Source organism: Atractosteus spatula, chromosome 6 (genome assembly GCF_055471065.1).
Source record: "Atractosteus spatula isolate fAtrSpa1 chromosome 6, fAtrSpa1.hap1, whole genome shotgun sequence".
In the NCBI taxonomy this organism is placed as follows: domain Eukaryota; kingdom Metazoa; phylum Chordata; class Actinopteri; order Semionotiformes; family Lepisosteidae; genus Atractosteus; species Atractosteus spatula.
Window position 1 is genome coordinate 54713248 of NC_142711.1, and position 21200 is coordinate 54734447.

General features: G+C 37.3%; 1 protein-coding gene across 1 annotated transcript in view; it reads right to left on the bottom strand.

The window, feature by feature from the left end:
* The window catches only part of myo10 (myosin X), a 138807-nt gene that overhangs the window by 30618 nt on the left and 86989 nt on the right, over positions 1-21200 (bottom strand). The window contains exons 13-21 of the mRNA XM_088918476.1: positions 21004-21104; positions 18898-18964; positions 18659-18751; positions 17726-17794; positions 16748-16830; positions 15939-16047; positions 15263-15343; positions 931-1055; positions 36-150 (exon numbers count right to left, since the gene is read on the bottom strand). Coding sequence (XP_088774602.1) covers positions 36-150; positions 931-1055; positions 15263-15343; positions 15939-16047; positions 16748-16830; positions 17726-17794; positions 18659-18751; positions 18898-18964; positions 21004-21104 — 843 coding nt within the window. The remainder of the gene's footprint in view (positions 1-35; positions 151-930; positions 1056-15262; positions 15344-15938; positions 16048-16747; positions 16831-17725; positions 17795-18658; positions 18752-18897; positions 18965-21003; positions 21105-21200) is intronic.

The window sequence follows — 21200 nt, forward strand, 5'->3', positions numbered from 1 at the left end:
ATTTCTGTGCTGTAAAAAGCATTTCCCCCCCTTACCTTTGTTTTCCCAAGCTGCCACTCGGTCTTGGTGCTGTCATAAAGATGGAGGAGACCAGCACACTTCCCCTTCATGTCTTCAGGAAGAGTCACGTCCTTCATCAGTACTTTGTATCTATATTTAAGGACAGATTTAGGCTTACTGGTCTGCTCTCCAGATTCAATTATCCTTTCACCCCATAGACTAAAACACCCTACATATATCTAATCATCTCTTAAATAACTGATGGAACTCATCTGAATTAAGAACGTCTTCAACTTCTGATTTTTGAGGCTGTGGAAACCCCAAAGAAAGATTAAATCCAGTGCAACCACCAGCTACATACTGTATATATATATTATAATATAAAATTATAAATACACTGTGAAGATTAATTTTACTGAGTAAAACATGTTCCCCGTTTTACAGAAGAAACACTGACAAATTAAGGGGACAAATGCTTCCAGATGTGGTCAGCAATAATTCTCAGCTTCAATACATAAATTCTAAAAAAGTTGTACAACAAACCGATTTGCTTGTTGACTGAATTTAGAGAAGAATCTTGGATTACACTCAAACAGATAAATTCTCCAAAGTTAATGTAAGGGCATTGGATGATTCTGTTTTACTATTATTTCAATCAATTGTATTTAAATTTCCCCTCAGGTGTCTCCTTGGGAGCTTACTGAGTTTAAGGGTCTTACATGAAACGGGAGTGTTCTATACCACCAGTTTTCCTCCCAAAGTCCAAAGACATACTGGCAGGTTAACTGGCCCCATGAAAAAGTGGCCCTGGTGCGAGTCTGTGTGTGTCTGTGTCCTGGCGATGGACTGATGACCTGTTCAGGGTAAACCCTGCCTTGTGCCGGCGGAATTGGATGAAGCTGTTAGAAAATGGATGGATGTATCAGTCACCTGAAGCAGAAGTCCTGAAAGGGTCTCCTAACAGGGAACCCCGCTCGCCGAATCCTCACGGTCTCCAGCATTCCAGAATATCTCAGCTGATTGAGGACCACCGGCTGGTCGAACCGCTCAGGCATCTACAGGGAGAAGTCAACACAACGTCAGGTACCGGAGACACCCATCTGAAGTCCATCGCCAGAGCCACGGGCAAACACCCCAATGTCTCAGATTTAAGAGTCCATTCAAGAGGCCACGGCCACAAACACATTCACCCCACTAGAGCATACTTACAGCGGCACAGCTTGTTTAAGACCACAAAGCCAAACACCCCTATTAAAATGTATAAATAAAATACCTCAGTCAAATCCCCCACATTCATCAAATACTACCATTACTCTGGCAGTGGCAACACAGACTTCAAATATGTCAAATGTTTCCGTCTATCAAGATCCTTTTACTTGCTGTACAAAAGGCATGTACTGTAGCAGTCAATTCCTTGAAAATGAAAATAACCAAACAAGAGGAGAACAGAGGCATTAGGATCTGTATGCCTCTTTGTAACAGCAAAATTACATTTCCAAAAGGAACCATTCTTCCTCTGCTTGCCATACTGGGGGCCTCTACAACAGAGTGCTAACCCCAGTGGGCGATGCACGTAAAATCACAACCCATTTTTTGTTAATTTCTTCCATTAAAGGTCAGTGCTGTCAATAACTCTTCCACATGTTGCCCTCAAGAAATTAACTTAGCACGCTCCATATATTATAAAGGGTCTGAGCGTCAGAGAGGGAAAAAAAGGGGGTCAGATATGAAATTTGCATAATTGTAATTTACATAATGACTTGATGATTCCCTCCACAAAGCGGTGTCAGGGAGCAGCTTTCTGAAAAGGTTGTAAATGCTCCATTTCTTTTATTCATATTTTGACTCCACTGTTATATGATCATTCAGGCAAACAAAGAAGGTTTGACATTTGAATTGGGATAAGAAGGGACCTTTGTCTGGAGAAAGAAGTCATTCCCAGGAGAAAATCAACTCCTGCTGTCAGTCACTGTCATCACTCTGAGACCTTCAAAGCTGGAGTGAAGAGTCAGTTACAGCTCTAGCGAAAAGAATAAGTGCATTTTCCTTTCATGTATAAATGGTTTTGTTCATTTGGGTGACAATAAAAACATGGATGAAATTATTATCACTTCAGCACTCTTGCTACAAATATGGCATAACACTGTTATTAACAGCAGCCTCCGGTCATCCTTATAAAAACCATATGCAGCTTTCTGAAAAATACAGATTAAGTGTCTGCTTTTGCTCAGGAGATAAAAGAGGTGTTAGTCTCAATGTTTTAGACAAACCAGCAAGATCTAAATATCGAAATAATTTAAAAGGATTGATATATGGATTATCACAATAACTTTTTTAGAAAAAGTTTGTAAATAGCTGAAACTAATTTATCTGTCTTAAGAAGTGAAAGTTGTAGTTTTCAAGAATATTATTGCTGTTGTGATACAAAAATGTTTCCAAATGAGTACTGCAGAGTAGGATCTTAAGGAACCTTCTTAAAACACAAAGGTACTGTACACATGTATACTTGAATAATGAAGAACATGTTTGGAAAGACCTCTGCTCATAAGGTGCTCTGAAGAGGCAGAATGAAAGTCTGAAATCCAAATGAACACTCATATTAAATCATAAAATCCCCATAATTATTTTCTTTTGAACTTAAAATATTGTTAACCGTCTTAAAATAAAAGCATAAAACAATTCTATAAATAACCATATATATTTCTATTTAGAGGACAATGGCCAAATCTCTAGTGTATAATATCCCAAATCAAATTATTGCAAAACAATAAAACATACATTGGCCACAGATGACAGAAGAACAACTTCCAGAACAATCGTAAATATGTGACTTGAGTTCTAATAATAACTAGATTATAGTCCTAATGATTAATAATACCTTTAGAATGTTGTAGGAGAGGACCCTTTAAAACTTTTTATAGTACAAGGAATATTAAAGCTACAGGATACATAGTAAAGAAAAACTGAGAAGAGGCGGCCAAATCAACTGAAACATGCTTGTCGGTATGACACTCTACACCTAAATTTGCCCTGCTCCATATGGAAAAAAACTGCTCAACATTTTTCAGACTGTTAAAATGTTCACCAGATATTCTTACCGGCCTGCGGGTTGAGTATTTCATTCCTCTTGCTAACGTTCCATTCGAAATCCATAAGGGAGAGAACGACAGGGCTAACTCACTGCGGCCAGTGAAAGACACACTAACTGAACAATACAGAGTGCTAGCCAGCTTTATGAGTGACCCAGTTGCCATGGTAGCGCATCCCATGCTGAGGCTAATTTGTGTAGGGCACTTGTAGGCCCTGTAGGGTAGAGGGAAGGAGGCAATAGGCCAGTACTGTCTGGCCTCAGACTGCCTATCCAATGCGAGTTCATGCATGGAAATTTGCCAGCTGTTTTTTTTTTCCACATCAACTTAGTAGGGAGGCAGTAGAAGGCCAGTGAACCGAATTCATCCCTTGGGAGTGGCAGAAAAGTTTTTTTTAGTTTAATGATACAGTACCAGAATTAGGATGTGTGTTAAGAAACAAACAAAAAAAACTAATTTAATTTTTTTTCACTTCCCTGTTAAATGTATAACTTGGAAACAGTGTTTACTGTATGTTAAGCAACACTGACTTTCTGCAGTACTAAATAAAAAAGAACTTACAGAATGCAATATAGCCTGACAAAGTCTCTATTTTGAAGTAAACAAAAGCCAACAAATTTTCTTAAGTTCTCTTCAGAGTGCAGTTACACCATTATTTGTAAAGCTGTTATTTGTGAAAAAAATGTTTTTCTCCTCGGCAGGGAAAAAATTCTGTATCTTTCCTGCAGCTCTTTAAAATTAATCACTTTTTAAGATCAGTACAGATATTAATCACATATGCAACAGATACTTCTGTATGATCTCTCTGGAAGCTATCATCATTTAGTTGACTCTAATAAAATTAACGTTACCTTCAAGGTTACAATTAAGGTGAAGCAGTGGGGAAAAAAATAATTCTACAAAAGACTGAGGCAGGGCGCCTCAAACAAGTAGACACAAGACATTATGAAGAAGGTTTCTTTATTGAAATAGTAAACCTGCCTTACCGAACTGGGTGTGTTTATTTAAAACCAAATTGCAATGAGGTGACTTAAGTTCAATTTCCTATTATAACAGGTATATTTCTGTTCCACAGCCTAAAACTGGTTTATAGATGATATGCAGAAACAAGTAGGGTTTAATTCCTTGCCGAAAACTGAAAAGAAGAAAAGAATTTTTTCGGTTGTGGAGTATTTTTCAGGTGTGTGAGAAATGCTATTAATTTTTCTTTCTTATACTTTTCAGTGTGGATCCCACCTCAGCTTTCCTGCAGATGCAGCTACCCACACAAAACATATTAATACTGTGTATACAATATGTTTATTGACCATCTGTTTTTATAAGTTCCCAGTTGCCAGTACAATGGTGCAGTGGAACGATATTATACTTAATAATAATTTAGTAGTCTGACAGAATTTTTTTAATATCGTTTTTCAGTACTGCAGATTTTATTTTTTTCATATGCACCTATGGATATTCATCCCCCAACTCTATAGCACTAGGCTTCTTTGCCCTCAAAATGCATTGTTGATAGGTCTGCATAGGCTAATCTGAAAGAATAGCTGACTATTATATTATATTATATTATATCTTTTAACATGCATATTCAGAAAATTCTGCATAACCAATGCAACCAGGAAATGTATTATTATGGATGAGAAACTAACGCATTCAAAACAATCTTTTAAACCATTATTGCTCAATCTCACAATTCATCTTTTCAATTTACAAGCCTCATCTGTACTGGGAATTTCATGGTGCTCGGTGCTATCTTCAAACTATTTCTCACACAGGTTTATTTTATCAAGGTGGAAGTCTTTAACGTCTACTCAGCTAAACATTTCTCGCTACAATATATTTTATACTGGAAATACGCTTTAATCCTGAGACTTTTGCTAAAAAAACAATCATTAGTTTAACTTATACTGTATACTAAACTATAAGAAAGGTTTAATTTTATTACCAACTCTGGCCCACTTAAATCAAATCTTCGTGTTTTTGTATGGTCTCTACCTGATGGAAACCTGCCATTACATTCTGCATATTTAGTTTGTAGTTGGGTTAAAGTTTTCATTTAAACCCATGTCTGCCAATGATCTGGCAAGCCTCCCAGTATTCAACACTATTTCAGAGATCTACTTTGACCACAGTGAATGTGCCCTTTTTTCAAGGCAAATGAAGATAGTTGAAGAAAAGGGACAAAGGAAACACCACTGAAGCAATAAAAGAGAAACCTGCTGTGAGAGCTGCTGAAATGAAGTATTTTAATATGCACTTCATGACGAAAGGGCGGTCAGTGAGGATGAATACAATAACAGATGGGGATTGAATCACGCTGGAAATATCAATATATTGATTCAATAAAGACTGTGATTTCCCTGAGGGAATGGACCAGTTGTTAGGTGCAGCCTTTGCACAAGTCCATTCACTCCGTGCTGCAAGGACTATTTCAGGAAGGATAAAGAAAAATACTGTCAGAAATCTCACCAATGCCAAGTAGCAATTTAAGTTAAAAGGGTAGACCTGCACAGTGTGCAGTTGTATTTTCCATTTGTTAAGGATTTGTGAGATGATTCAGAATTCAGAAAAGCCTGGCAAATGAAGGCACTCTACTGTGTTTTTTTTTTGTCATTTCTGAAGCAAACCGCTGACTCCCCAGCACCGGGACCTCTGCTCACCGGCAGAGAACGAGGCAAAGGGCTGCCATCAAGAATCTTTTCTGAGGATCCTCTGAAGACTCTCCATCTGGGAGTGATACAGCTTGCTCAGGGTTTGCACGATTAGCCCCTCTCGCCCATCCACTGAGAGCCCCACATCCCCTCCCAGCCCCTCAGTCATGAATCAATCAGGTTGCCAGGCGGTGCTGAAACCTTCCATGAAAATGGTGTTAAACAGTAATTTGGGGGCCAGCTGTCCTCCCCACAGGCTCCTTGCCTGCCTATTAGCCTTTACTGTGGTTTGGGGTCACTATTGTTTACTTCCGTGACACGTGCCTGAAAAAACACAAGCCTAAATCATTGCATACAAAGCAGGGGGCCAAACGGCCACCACCTGCAGCCAGAACACCACAAACAGCACCATGCAGACTCAACAGCATCAACGCACAGAAACCAACAGGACGAGATTTCCTTAATTTGGGCAGAACGTTTCACAGAGAGTGTCATGATAATCAAAGATAATGAAAAAGATTAAAGCTTATTTGTTCTAGTTTTAACACTAGAAACTTTAAAAATCAAAAGTGAAGCAAACAATTCTTTCTTGAGCTTTGAATTTCTCTTTGAAGCTTATCTGTGCCTTTTCTTTTCTACTGAAGCTTTGCAGTTAAGCAAAGTCTGTAATCTGAAGCACAAGTCACCATTTAATTTATTTTGAACGATGCATATTGAGCTCACTTCAAAGACCTGTCGGAAAAAGTAAAAATAAAACAAGCTGGAAAATGTTTGTTTTAAAATATCAAAAGGCTTGAAACATTTTTAAAATATTAAAAAAGGACACCTGATTATGAAAGGCAAAACCAGACAGGATTATTTCTAATTCATTCCTTTGCATGTGTCTAACAGCATATATCTGTATGAATGTTTATTATATTCATCATTTATTTATCTAAAAGAGATTACTTTTAAACCTGTTAATACAATTGGGCATTTTACTTAAATTATCTGTAACACAACAGTGCCCAGCCCTAAAAACTGTGTCCAGAGTCTACTTCATACTGTACTGGAAATTTCTAAAATAGAAATGGAAAATTTCTGAAGACATGCCAACTTGCTATAAAAAGTTTAAGTTTAATGTCAGATCAGTACTTGTCAGTGATGATAGTGCACTTTAAAACAGCTGTCTTACCTCATATAACATACATCTTGCAGTGACCAGTGGTATAAAGTGCAATATGGCTTCAACCTCTTTGCTCAGCTATAGAAAACACGTGTACTTTTTTGCAGGGAAAAATTGTGTTGTAATTGTATGCCATTTCCCTCTGTTGTGATTTCATGGTTACTAGCTGACAAAAGATTTTGCCACTATCTTTCCATCTCTTACAATGAAAGTTATTACTCGCCATTTCATTTGAGTGACATGAACTGGCTATTGTTGGCACTGAAACAGTTTTCCTGAAAGTGTTGTCAACCTGTGTACTCCATGAAGTAGACATAAATGGGCTCTCTTTTACTACACATGACATAAATTCCAGTGCAGAATGGGTTTTAATGTTATTGTTCTATTATAATTTTTCATTTTTTGTAGAAAAAAAATGATATTGCCATCTCCTTCAGGTGCTGGTAGAACTTTCCCTCATTAATCAGTTCAGCTACATTCAGTATGTTGCCAAAATCAGCTACATATGGTAGCTCTATGTTATATACCATGAATGCATCTCAACTCCATTGGGCTTTGAATGTGAATGGTTCTCTATGACAAGCAAAAATGAACCATCAGCACAGCAGAATTAACCTCTACTTGTTTCTCAACATGTGTTGTAAACTCTAATGGTGAAAATGTGTTAACACAGCACAGAATAAAAATAACAACATGATATATTATATGCTCAATAATCTTCAAAAACATGTGTCCGCATTATCATACAAGACATGAAACTCAAGCATTAGAAATTAGAGTTACCTACATGTAACAATGGTACACACACAAAAAAAAACATAAGGATTGCAATAAGAGTTGTATTGTACTGTATGTAATATCTTTTATCATGTATTCAAAAAATGCAAAAAATCAATATTTATATCACTGCAAGTTTTAGATTCAAACACCATATTACCATTGTATTTTAGTAGCAAACGTATTGTATTTTTTGAAGAATATATTATTTTATGTTTTAGTTTCAATTGTTCATGTCTTATACTGGCTGTTAAATAGGACCTGTCACCTTCTATATCACAGACCTAAGAGTGGAAGTTTGCAGAATCAGACCTGTGTATTTATTTGTCTGCAACCAATTTTCCCAGAAAAAAAAAACAGTGGTGCTCCAAAAAAAAGTGACATTGGCAACTGAGTGTCCATTGGCAAACTTGAAAACTGTGCAAGGCCTGGAATGCAATGAAAAGCTAGGAAGAGCAAAATGTCTTCTTGACGTACAGTCCCTTGTGTACACAATTGGTACTTCCTTTGCTAATTTCTTTCTGTTGCAAAGCATTACTGTCAAAGCCGTCATGGGAATATAGCCAGGTCTTCATTACAGCCAATATTTGATATGTGTAAATTAGCAAAGTCCAGAAATTCCCCTGTACAGCTCCTTGTTGCTAAGTAACCTGGGGTCAAGCAGCATTGAAAGGCCAGACTATTCCCATCCTCTGCTAAACTGATTTCGAGTGCGTTAAAAACGACCATATTTGAGTCTGTAAATCAGTTGGCGTCTGAGAGAGTCCTATTTACGTGTGACAGAGATGAGATATATCAAATACTTTTAGTGTGAGCCTTCTTCAAAATCTGCAGACCAAACAGCTTAAGTACTTCATATGTAGCAAGAAAAGTGTGACCCTATGATGGTCAATCTAAGCAAAATCTCTTCTAAAAAAAGGATCATTTAAGGACACAAAATGATCACATTGAATTAAAAAACAGTATTCAAAGCATTTAGCATTTACAGCCTTGAAGTGTGAATATACTTGATTGTCTATACATTTGTATAGACATATACAGTGCATTACCTACAACAACAAAAAACTTTTATTTCAATCCCTCAAGCCCAACGAATCAAAACAACAAAGGAAAATATATGTTTAAAAAATAATCATTATATAGCAAATTAATCTAAAGGTGTATGACCTATGCATCCAGGAGTTTTTTAAATGAAAGACATTGCAATTCTTATTCTAACCAAAGGGAACATTCTCTCTCTTTGATTTGGAAAATTGCTCCCAAGGAAAAAGATTGGTAGCTGCCTCATCTTTTAGCACATAATAGCAAAATATTTTAGAAAAATACCTTGATAACCCTAGACCTTTACACTTGAAAAAATGCTGCATTTAAAGACAAAACTCCAGTGCATGCTCAATACCAAGAAAAAGATAATTTCACGTTCCTTTCTAAAGTATCTTTTTCCTAATAGTACTGCTTTCACTAACAGCAATTATCAGCAATTATTACAATGAAGAGGAAGAGAAGCAGCACTGCCAATGTAATGTAAAATCCAGTAACGTTAAAAGTTCCTAGTATAATAAATTAAACCTAGCCAATGTTTTGTTAAATCAAATACTTCCATTTTCAGTGCACTCACTTACAGAGGGTCTTTTTAATTAGAAGAAAAAAGAATTTCTGAAATAAACACAGAATCTTGCTTTTCGGAGCCAAAGGGATAGGCCTACAAGAAAAACACGATTACTCATCTGCTCTTCCCTCGTTTTCTCCATGTTCAAGTCTGAACATGCTAGAGCATCATACCCGGTCCATCTCGAATAATCCTCAGAGAAACTTTCACCCATTGCATACTTTTTAAATCAAGACTCTGATCAATTTTAAAATCTTCTAAAACAACTTTTCTGCAATTACTTTATAAACTGGTCTGAATAGTTCACATGCAGTATTTACTGTAGCTGGAATGTACTAGTTCAAGATCACTTGTTTCCATTTGAAAGCTCCAATTTCTAAGATATGAACTGCCTTCCTTATCAACCTTACAAAAAACAAAATCATGCAAAAATCTATAGTCATGTCTTGTGGTCCATGTATCCTGCAATTTTAAGATTCAATTGGAAAATACATGCAATTAGTAATACAATGCACCTCCTCAAAACCCGATCTCACTGAAACCTTACTTCAGAAGCTTATTACGGGAGTAAAACTAAAAGAAAATACAGATTCTTAAGCTCAGTTGTGAAACAAAAAGCTTCGAAAACAGTTAGATGACAAGTTGTTTCAAAACAACACATTTAAACACACGCAATCTTTACACAACTACTAAGTATCGAAAAACATGCAGCTTTTCAACAATGATTTTAAGCTTAGAGAAAATTGTGAGAACTCTTTTAAGGTAGTAAGACCTACCTCTGCTTCTGCTTCTTTTAGTTTTCACCCATACTTTCAGACTGAACATTCAGTCTGGCTCTGCTCAGCCTTTTCTGAGTGAGCTGGTATTTCAGGTCTTGCATGTGATCTCACTTTGGCTCCTGTTGTTAATTCATGGCAGCTCCTACTCAAAGGAACTCATGCCTAGCGAGGCCTGGCGTGCATTAATCCAGAAGAGTGAGGGGGTGTGCAAGTGTTGAGCACTAACAAAAAACAATCTCTCAAGCTGCTCTTCAGGAATGCAAATATTTTCATATTAGGACCTTCCATCGGTACTGGTTAAAGCTGCTGACCTGTTTAAAATTATGTGCTCTGAAAAAGAAATGTCCATTGGGTCAAACAGGGGAAGGAACAGTGGGTGCAGATATAAAGACAATCAGGAATTGTGGGTAAGCTATTGGTTATGTCATAGTGAAGCCGTTGACTGATTGCCTGTGGTACATTTTCTGGAAATGATGCACACCTTTTCCCTCTTTTGACATGAAAATTTAAGATGAAGAAACTGTTTCGCTTCCATCTGATCCGAGTTGTAACACTTGTGCTTATCGGGAAAGTAATAGAATTTTGTGCATAAAAAGAACAGCACAAAAAACATTCCAGTTATCAACCAAGCGCTGAAGGTAAGAATTCAACTGCTTAGATTCAAGATGAGAATGCTCCTCTAAACCCAGTAACATTCCAGGCCTCAGAAAGAATATTACTTGATTAGTGGTTTAACCCACATCTTTTGAAAGATGACCAAATGGAGTTTTTAAACAAAAGTTCTGGAAGAGGAGAAACTTTATTCTTGTCCACTTCTACTCTCCTATGCAGAAATATCTTGCCTTCTGAGCACCTCTTCTTAGGGCACATCTTTCTTGCACATGGTGTTTGCTCTTTTCAGAAAGAAACCATAACCAGCTCCAACTTTTATCCTTCGCCATTCCTGCGCATCCTCCTCACTTGTTGCCCTTATGGTCAGACTGACATTTCCGCAGCATGGTGAGTTATGTCAAGCAAACCTTCTGTCCCTATAAAGTTTATCATCAATTGGATTAATTAGTGTTTGACTGAACTACTGAACTAAGGCTTGGCTCCAAGCAAGGAAAAGACACAAAGACTTTACTGATGCCGTCAGTAACACATTTACTTAGGCGATAATCAACAATCGTAGCCATCTATCTTCATGATGTTTATTTTTGACAAGTGCAGTCTTGAAGCTGTAACTCGCACTCGCACACTGCTTACATATCGGGTTCACAACTTCAAAACTGACTTGATCTTTCTGTGCTGTGAACTATGAAACACACATGGGGATGGTTATAAATATCACGCACAGTCCGCAGCTGACACAAATAACGTACTCTAGCCTTCAGACACAAATGTCCCGAGAGCCGAAAACGCTGCCTGTAATTCTCCTCCCTGTGCAAGGTTAAATTCAAAATCTATGCAATTACAAGGATAAACTGTTAGTTATGAGAAAATGTAGTAAAAATATAAATGGTAAAAAACATACTATGTAGTCAGTTAGTAATCTTCACAGTAAAAAAAAAACATTTTAAAATTGCACTGCAGATATTTCAACCATGTAAATTACAGCCTCTGTAGTGTATATTCTATACAACTCCAGACTATGTGAAACTGTGAGACATATTTGTTTATCAGCATGCAACTTGGAAAGCTCTACAGTATAGCCACATTTGGCTATATAAACTGAGCACGCCTTGCAAAAGGGACTTGAGAATCTAAAATTCAGTAATTTGAGAACACAGTTACACCTTTTCTCCAGTATTTGCAAGAGGCAAACGTCCTTGTCAACTTGCCGTGTCAGGAAAACAGAAGTAAACAACCATTTTGCTATGAGCACTGGGGCTGACTTGCAGAAGACCAGCTCAGTTAATTAGGTTTCTGTTCAGGTGTTGTCTGTGGAACAGCCAGATAATATAGTACCGAGAACAAAGCACTGAGAACTGCTGTATCAGCAGTAAACAGGGTGACAGAAAGTGTTACAATTCTGTGTAAGAAAATCTGGAGCAGACAAAGAACACTTGTTCACTTACAGCCCCTGCAGCTGTTACATGGAAAATAATGAAGACAGGCTGAACATACATTCATCTTTTTATTCTTTGGTTTTATTCTTTTTGCACTGTTTCTAGGCCAGGCCAAAGGGTTAATAGCTAGCTCTAGGAAATTCTGCCATTATTATTCCAAACATGGAGGACACACCTAGCCAAAGTGTCTGAAATATTTAAACAAACATAAAATTTGCCTGGATTGCAACATCTGAGCTGAATAAATTTGGTCAGCTGAGGGAGGACACAGCTGTGAATAGCTGAACAAAGTGCTTGTAAACATGAATTTAATTGAAAAGTGTTGAGAACTGTTTTCTAAAAAATGAAGATGATTCAAATTATGACAAATTGTAACAATAATAATAATAGTGCTTTTTGCGACACTGATCTCAGACATCATATCAAGTACTGTTATGCAAAACCATTGACAAACTATTGTACAGTATATCTAATTATATGTATATTTTGTATTCTACTGATCTTGAATGAGAGAATTCAAAACTGGTCCAATACCTGGCAACTGACATTTAATGTAGAAGTGCAGAATGTTACATTCAGAAACAAACTATAGATAGAAAATGGGAAACACTGAACTTGAACCCGTTACCTCTACAAAAGTCTCAAGTGTTGAAGTTCATATACTTTTCATCTTAATAATAGATAGTGCTGAATTCAACTCAAATTGATGTTAAAATTGCAAAATGTATTAATAAGCCCTCATTCAGAATATTTTGGAAAATTTTGGTCTATGTGTGACAAAAAAAAAGGATATTGTAATTGACATCACACCAGAGAAGAGCAACCAGTAACCTTTCCAGGCTTCAATGAATGACCTACACTGAAGCTGAACAGTTTTAGTGAAAATTACAAGGGGACCTCATTCACAATCCTCATGGGCACTGACAAAGTCAATCTTATACACTTGTTTGAATCAGCAGTGAAATACAACAGAGCACACAAGTGGAAAAAAAATGGAAGGGAGTTTAAAACTGAGAACGGGAGACACTTTGCAGGTCTACGAAACAAGCTTCTCAGCAATGTTATTGTAGACAATATTCTGGCTTCTTGCATGAAATGGGAGGATGTACTTGGATCAATTAGCTCCCATCTACCAAACAGTCGAGATGGGCCAAATGGCCTCCTCTCCTTTGTCACTTCTTATAAGATTACAATTCTGAATGTATACAATTAATTTTGTTATTTTCTAAATCTTTTTCATATTAAATATACATTGAGCATAAAGGAATAGAAACAATGGTGAGAATGGAAACAGGAGCTCCCCCAACAAACATTAGGCAAATATTGATAAGAAATTGTTTCTGTGCAAGGATACTAGCTTCCACCAATGTAAACAGCTTGCAGTGCCATCTAGTGCCTAGAAATGGAAGCCTTTCAGGATCTTTCTATTGTGAACAAATGGAGAACTACTGTATAAACACAAGAAATGTGTGCATGAAGAGGTTCTCCGGGGCCTAAAAAGTTCTCCAGGGTATTGTCTTTAATTGGTATTTGGAAATTGCATGAGTTGAACATTATATGTGAGAACTGCATTTAACTGGACTATACAATATGAAGAAACATGCCACAAAATTAAAAAAAAATGCAAACAGCTCAGGAAAGAAAGTCCAGTGTGCTGAAGAAATCAAAACACATACAGTATGATCATTTTTTATGTTGTTGTTCATATTTTTTTATGTTTTAGTGTTTGGCAGTCAATTGTTTTTGACAGCCCATCTTTCAATCAAACAAAAATTGAAACAGAAATGCTCCGGTATTTGGAAATTGCATGAGTTGAACATTATATGTGAGAACTGCATTTAACTGGACTATACAATATGAAGAAACATGCCACAAAATTAAAAAAAAATGCAAACAGCTCAGGAAAGAAAGTCCAGTGTGCTGAAGAAATCAAAACACATACAGTATGATCATTTTTTATGTTGTTGTTCATATTTTTTTATGTTTTAGTGTTTGGCAGTCAATTGTTTTTGACAGCCCATCTTTCAATCAAACAAAAATTGAAACAGAAATGCTCCGAGCTCTTGACAGATTTCAGATAACCCGTTTTCCTAGGAGACTCCCCATCACAAGAGATAAATCCAATTCCTTGATAGCTGCATGCACCCAACTGCTTGCTACAGTACCCAGCCTGAATTGAGATTCAAGGCCTTGGCAGCTGGTAATGGTGTTCCTGTGTAACGGCATTATTGTATCATCATCCTTCTAAAAACCCTGTCCTCAGTCATTGGATTAAAACTCCTACAGGTATGGAAGGAAGGACTGCTGGGCAGTAGTCTGTGTTAGAAAAAATAATGACAGGACAAAACGACATGGAAACTGGCTGTAGTGCTCTGATGTGCAACTTCCACATATTCAGGCCTGGTTTTTATATCACTAGCACTGACGTCAGGCCATTGTCATGTTTTAATGGTTCACTATCATAACTGACACAGTGTAAACTTTAAACTGTAAGGAGCACGTACCACTAAAAATTGAACCACCCTAGCCTTCTCCTGTTTTGTTGTCTGGCTGGACCAGCTGATGTTGAACGATAACAAATGTTTTGAGGGTAGCAACAGCAATTTCACCTTCCATTTTACTTCCTTTTGCTCAAAAACTTGGGAGTCCTTTTTTGATATCCCTTAATGACGTATTCTTGCACTTAGGGTTTAGCTTTGTAACCAGTTTAGCAGTGTTAACAGCTCCTAAAATGATATCTTACAAAAAACAAGTTTTGTAAAACAACTTCCAATGAAATGTCTGGAAAGAATGCACAGGCACATGAAAAGCCAGAATCACTGCTGTAATCACTAGGCTATCTCAAACACCCATTGTATGTGAAGTGAATTCAGCACTTCAGTTCGGTACATTTTTTCACACTCTTTTTAGCCCAGTGAAGTGAAGGAAGCTTTTTTTTCATCTGTTTCATTCTCTCCTCAATGTTTGAGTTCTGTTTTACTTAAGAAGCTGAAGCTAAGTACCTTGGTTTTCAAGTATTCGGAGCAGGGAGGATGTGCCAAGATCAAACACGCTCTGAAAATACGGTTTTTAGAAAGGTACATCTAAAGCAAGCTGGTGTTGATTAGGAGAGTGGTGAGAAGAGAGGAGTCTGGAGTTCAGGCTTACCTTCTGAGTGTTTGGCTTGATGCAGCGAACAAAGAAAGGATTTGATGTGCTGAGTGTGGACATCAGGGAATGCAGGGAGTTCTGGAAAGCAAGAAAGCTTTTAAACACTTTGGCACCACCACACAGTGAAGAAGTACACAAGGCTCTATTCATAAAGAGCGGCTGCAACTATGTTATTTTTAGCACAGACTTAAAAAAAAGTCTATCAAAGACATGAACTGCCCAACTAGACTGATGCTGGTCCTTCTTATATTTACCCAATCCTTGACCAAAGCATTATGTGAATACATAATATTGAGTTTACAAGCTCAATAAAAAAAACACATGGCAGGCAGAAAGAAAACCAAATTGGAGCTCATCTTTTACTGAACATACTACTATCAAAGGATAACGCGATAAATGCACCATTACACATGTCATTCTTTAGAGCACAGAATGCACAGAAAGGATATGGATGGTGAATTGAGGTCTATTTGGGATTCACTTTTGTTGTTGAAATGTTTGTTTTTCACTTGTACTTTTCACATGAATATCTCCATCTTAAAAAAAAGTGGTTTAAAGACATGCTTTGGATAAATTCAGCTCTTCCTTTGTCCCCTTTTAATAATTTATGACTAATATTCATTTCTGTAATATAGCTCTGCCAGCCACATCTAAACTCAAAACATCCACTGACCTTGAACTGAGAGCTGACAGTGGGTCTCTTGTGTTTGGATCCACATTTCAGAGTGTCCTGGTTGTTCCGGCTGGAGACGTGCTCAAAGAGGTCATAGACAAAATCTAACCTGTAACACAAACGTGCCACACATTCAGTACAGGCTTATCTGCACAGTGCCTGCTCTCAGTATGAAGAAGATTTCACCATTTTCTCTGATGTACCATCTGGCATGAAGCTACTGTAGTACCTACTGTAATTGGAGTCTGTCTTGTTCAGACTGCGTTAAAAGTTAGACCACTGATAATGGATTGTAATCTTCTCCTTGACTGCAGCAGAAAATTAGCCACTAAACTGTAGAAGATCTCACACTATAAACACTGTCTTGAGGTTCAGTGTAGCAGGGATCCTAACATTTCCCTTATTTAATTAAATTTCAGGAATTTCTGCTTGATGAAAACTCAGAAGCAACGACTAGAAGTGCTTTCTATAATGCTGTCAAAAAGTGATGTAGTTTGTGCTTTGTCCTGGACCTGTCTGACATCAGCTTCTCTGCTAATAAATGCCATTTGATTCTAAACTCAAGCAGCAATGGTTATGCACTCCCTGAACCTTTACTTTATATCCATGATAGCAAAGAAGAAACAGGGAATGCATCAATTATATGAAACACTGCTTTGACTTTTGCCTTGTCTCATAGTGTAGTGACTGTTTTTAAAGATGAACCTGTAAAAAAGGCAAGGATGCCATCACAATGATCATACAAAAATCACTATCTGTATAAATGAGCAGGACTGATGACAGATTTTCCTCCAATAAGATTTACAGACCTACTCTCTCGCAGCATATTCAGAATATCATCCCTGAAGGTATCTCTGTTTTTTTCGAGTATTCCTCTCACGTCGTATACAACCTGCACAACGAGACCAGGAGCAGGGATTATTATTTGGAGCTGAAGCAATTTCACCAGGTACCATTACAGCCTGACACCATGCAAACATAAGAATTATTACAAAAGAGATGGGAGAGGCACCCTTCTCATCTTGCTTTTAGGTTTTTTAGTAGGTAAATGATCCAAAGACTCCATTCAGTTGTTTCTTTTTCAACAACATCACTGGGCAACCTTTTCTACACTCCCACAATATAAAGAAGCATTTCCTATTTGTTAGTTATAAAGACACCGCCTGTAGTTTCCCCTGTTGATTCTGAGGAATTCCATTTTGTTGGCTATGTCAGTGCCTCTGAGATGGGGTCCACAATCCTGGTCCCAGGAACATCCACTGTTTTTCATTCCAGTTAAACGTCCAGTTACACAATAGAACCCTTAATCAATTCCCCTTAATGTTCTTAACCTGAAAACTCTGAAACATGTTGGAGGTGGACTTTTAGCCATTGGACTTCAGAACAAACATAAAAACCTGTAACTTTTGAGCAGAAAAGAAAATGGCAAAGGTTGCAATCAAGTAACTTCTAAGTTCAATTAAGGATTCAATTATTTGAATGGAAACCAGATGTTTGTGCCCTGAGGATTGGGTTTGGAGTCCTTGCTTTCCCCCATTGTCTAGAAGAAGTAAATTATGCAACAACATGTACAGAAAGTGTACAGTAAATGCAATGTTACGGTACTGTATCAAGAAAGTGATGTGCATTTTCTTTTAACAAAAACAGGCTGAAAACAGGGTGTCTGAAATCAGAAAAATCTTCTCCTACCTTTCTGGCGTTATCTTCTAAAAAAGCGCACAAAACCTGTTGTTTCTGTACCTAAATTTGACAACTTAACTTACTTGGAAAGATTTCAAAATACACACCTCTCCTGCATAGTGTTTCACTCCAAAATAATGCACAGCAACACGAGGCTTCACGTAGAATGGGTTTTGCTAAAACAAAAACACATAAAAATGTCTTTTTTTTTGCTAAGGAAAATAATGCCATCCTGCAGCTTAATAGTGAAGTTTTTCAAAACGGTTTGCTGGTTGTTGCCGAAATCTACTGACAGATAATGCAATGTCCACCTCAGTATTACGCTTGAACATTAAATTCCCTTCCTCTTTGACATCAAAAAGAATGCAAAAAGGATGAACATACATCTGGGGTGAATGTAAAGGCATAGAGTGGTACAATTCACATGGTACAAGCAAAAAAAAAAACAAAGACAAACATTTGGATTATGTAGCTTGGCACCGGGAGCACAGCTTGACTCAACACACTCATCCAAATGGCAGCCAAGCATATCCCATATGGTCATCTACTGTAAGTATGGTAGGTCTATATGTGTACATACAGTACATACTGCTTACAGTACCTGTCCATTGTCTTCTGAGAGAGACACTTTTGTGATATGAGGTGTCATTTATCATGGACTAATGGCTCAGTTTTGCACATTTCAACCCATAACCTCTATGATTTATGGTTGTCATTAAGCCTGCATAGTCCTCCTGTTCCCAACTACAATGACAGACTGATCGCATTCAAAAAGTGCATATATATTTAATACTGCCTAGACAAAATACTGATTTGAGCCATTCTAGGTTTTGTGAGGCATATCCTTGAATACTTGCCCATACCAGGTACTGGATATTTAGTGTGCTTTACCTGAATAAAGGCAAACAGAAATGGCGTCCAATTAAAATACTATATTTATGTATTTTTTAACCATTTATTGTAGTACCAGTTTTAGCATTATGTTTGTATGTTCTAACACTTCCAATGGCTTAGCGAGTGGAATCATGCAGAAATCCTACCGAATGCTGATTGTGGAGTTTTTCAAGCAAAGTGCTGTCAGTTCCCTTCGGAAAGTGACTCTCTTCATTAATCAGTGCCAGAAGGCCCAATTTCTAAGAAACAAAAGAGAAATAATTGTCACCCTTCTGAAAAACGTCTGAATAGCAGGTCAAAATGTCACAATTGAAAATAACAGATATTATATGGCTAAATCACATTTTAAAAAAATAGTCTACTCATAACAGCTAAAAATAATTACCTTTTCAATCAAATCTAAACATTCTCCATTATCCATCCAGTTTATATCTTCCCAAAACAGACCCTCCCTGGAAAGACAAAAAGAGTTATATAAAGGGGAAACAAGAGATACATTACATATTCTATTTTTTAGTTTTGTACTTTGTATAAATTTTGTATAAATCAAAATAAAAAAACACTAAAGAGAACATATAAAATAATACTGAAAGATTGCTGAGATCTGTCATAGCAATCCAGTCCTGTGTTCTAACTCAACATTCATAAATTACTAGTCTCTATGAAATGCTGTATTGTAATTCACTGTGATAATGAATAATATCATTTTTTTTCTCTTGAGGCCAGGCTAGTTCCCAATTGTTTTTTGGGGTCTGGATCTGTTTCAGATCACCTGTTAAATGAGGTCTCGCTTTATCTTCAAAATAATTAAGTGTCTTTGCATAATTCTGAAGATACTCTTGATTAATCTCCAGGATTTACTAATTTATGTGGCTGGTTACATTTGCAACCATACATATACCTGGGTAATTCAGTGGAACACTTCAGGTGAAGTTCCTCGCTCAAGGGCACAACACCAGAACTAATAATAATTCCTTACGTATATAGCGCTTTTTTGGACACTCCACTAAAAGCGCTTTACAGGTAATGGGGACTCCCCTCCACCACCACCATCTGTGTGCAGCACCACTTGGATGATGCGACAGCAGCCATAGTGCGCCATAGTGCAGCCATAGTGCGTTCACTCCCCATACACCAGCTCTCAGTGGGGAGGAGAGCAGAGTGGTGAAGCCAGTTCAGAGATGAAGATTATTAGGAGGCCATTATTGGTAAAGACCAATAGGAAATTTGGCCAGGACACTGGGGTAACACTCCTACTCTTTCAGGAAATGCCCTGGGATCTTTAATGACCACAAAGAGTCAGGACCTCAGTCTTACGTCTAACCCAGAGGACAGCACCTTTTTCCAGTATAGTGTCCCCGTCACTATACTGGGGCATTAGGACCCACAGACCTACAGACTGTAGGGTGAGTGCCCCCTACTGGCCCCACTAACACCTCTTCCAGCAGCAACCTTAGTTTTCCCAGGAGGTCTCCCATCCAGGTACTGACCAGGTTCACACCTGCTTAGCTTGTCAATTGTGAGTTGTAGGGTGATATGGTTAAAAGCAATGATTAACTTATTTATTTATTTAGGATATTCGTAAAAATCAATTCTAACATGTAATGTTGTCATATCTTACACAATTATAAACTATGGTTATAAATTCTTCATAATGTATAAAATTCCTGACTTCTGAAGTTAATGTTAATTATTTCCACAGTAACTGGAACTGTTCTGTTGTTCCGATATTTAAAATGAAATGGGCACATTTAACCCAGTATTGGCTACCAGGTTTACATTATATCAGCATTATTTAACAAAACACAATGAAATGCTGTAGCTTAATTGAAAAAATGTGACAAAGCCATACGTGTTAACTGATATAGAATTTGATTGATTATTAATACGAACAAGAAGAATAATACCACCAAACACAAAGAGGGCAGAATTTAAAATAAGGGCAGAATCATCTGATTTTGAAGTGATTCAATCAATGATGAATTTGTAGATCATGCCAAAGCAAAGATTGAGTTGAGCTTATCTGTTATCTCTCAATTTGCAATTACCAGCTCAGAGAATCGCTACAGCCCTGGCATCAGGAGAAATTAAGTGTCATCTACACTGGTCACGTGCACTGTTAGACTTAAACTCTAGAAGCCCAAAGCAAAAATTCCTAATCTAACAAGGGAGAAGGTTATTGAACCACTACAGAGAACCACTGCCTTGAATCAACTATGCCCTTAGAGACAACCACTCAGTACAGTGAGACATGGACTACAGGCCCAGACTGTGCTCTGAGTGGAGGCTTCTACTGTTTCAGCTACCTGCTTAATGCTGTTTCACTGAGTTGCTGGTGATAAGCAGTTTCTTACAGACATCTTAATTCTTCAGTATTACCTAAACTTCACTCTTACTATATGCGATACAGAACAGACAGAATCAAGATCAGGCTTTAGATATGAGACAAAAGGTACAAAATATTTAAAAAAAAACAGAATCCACAGCTTACTTGTTATATTCAAGTTGTTCCAAAGAAAAAATGTGCTTGTTGAAATATTCCTGAAGTTTCTCATTTGCATAGTTTATATTGAACTGTTCAAAGCGATTGACCTGTGAATAAAGAAATGTTCATGAAGTAAATGATGGTGCCCTCAGAGTCAGGGGGGTTTGCATTGGCTCTTAAATGTTGTTTTTTGTTATCAGAAA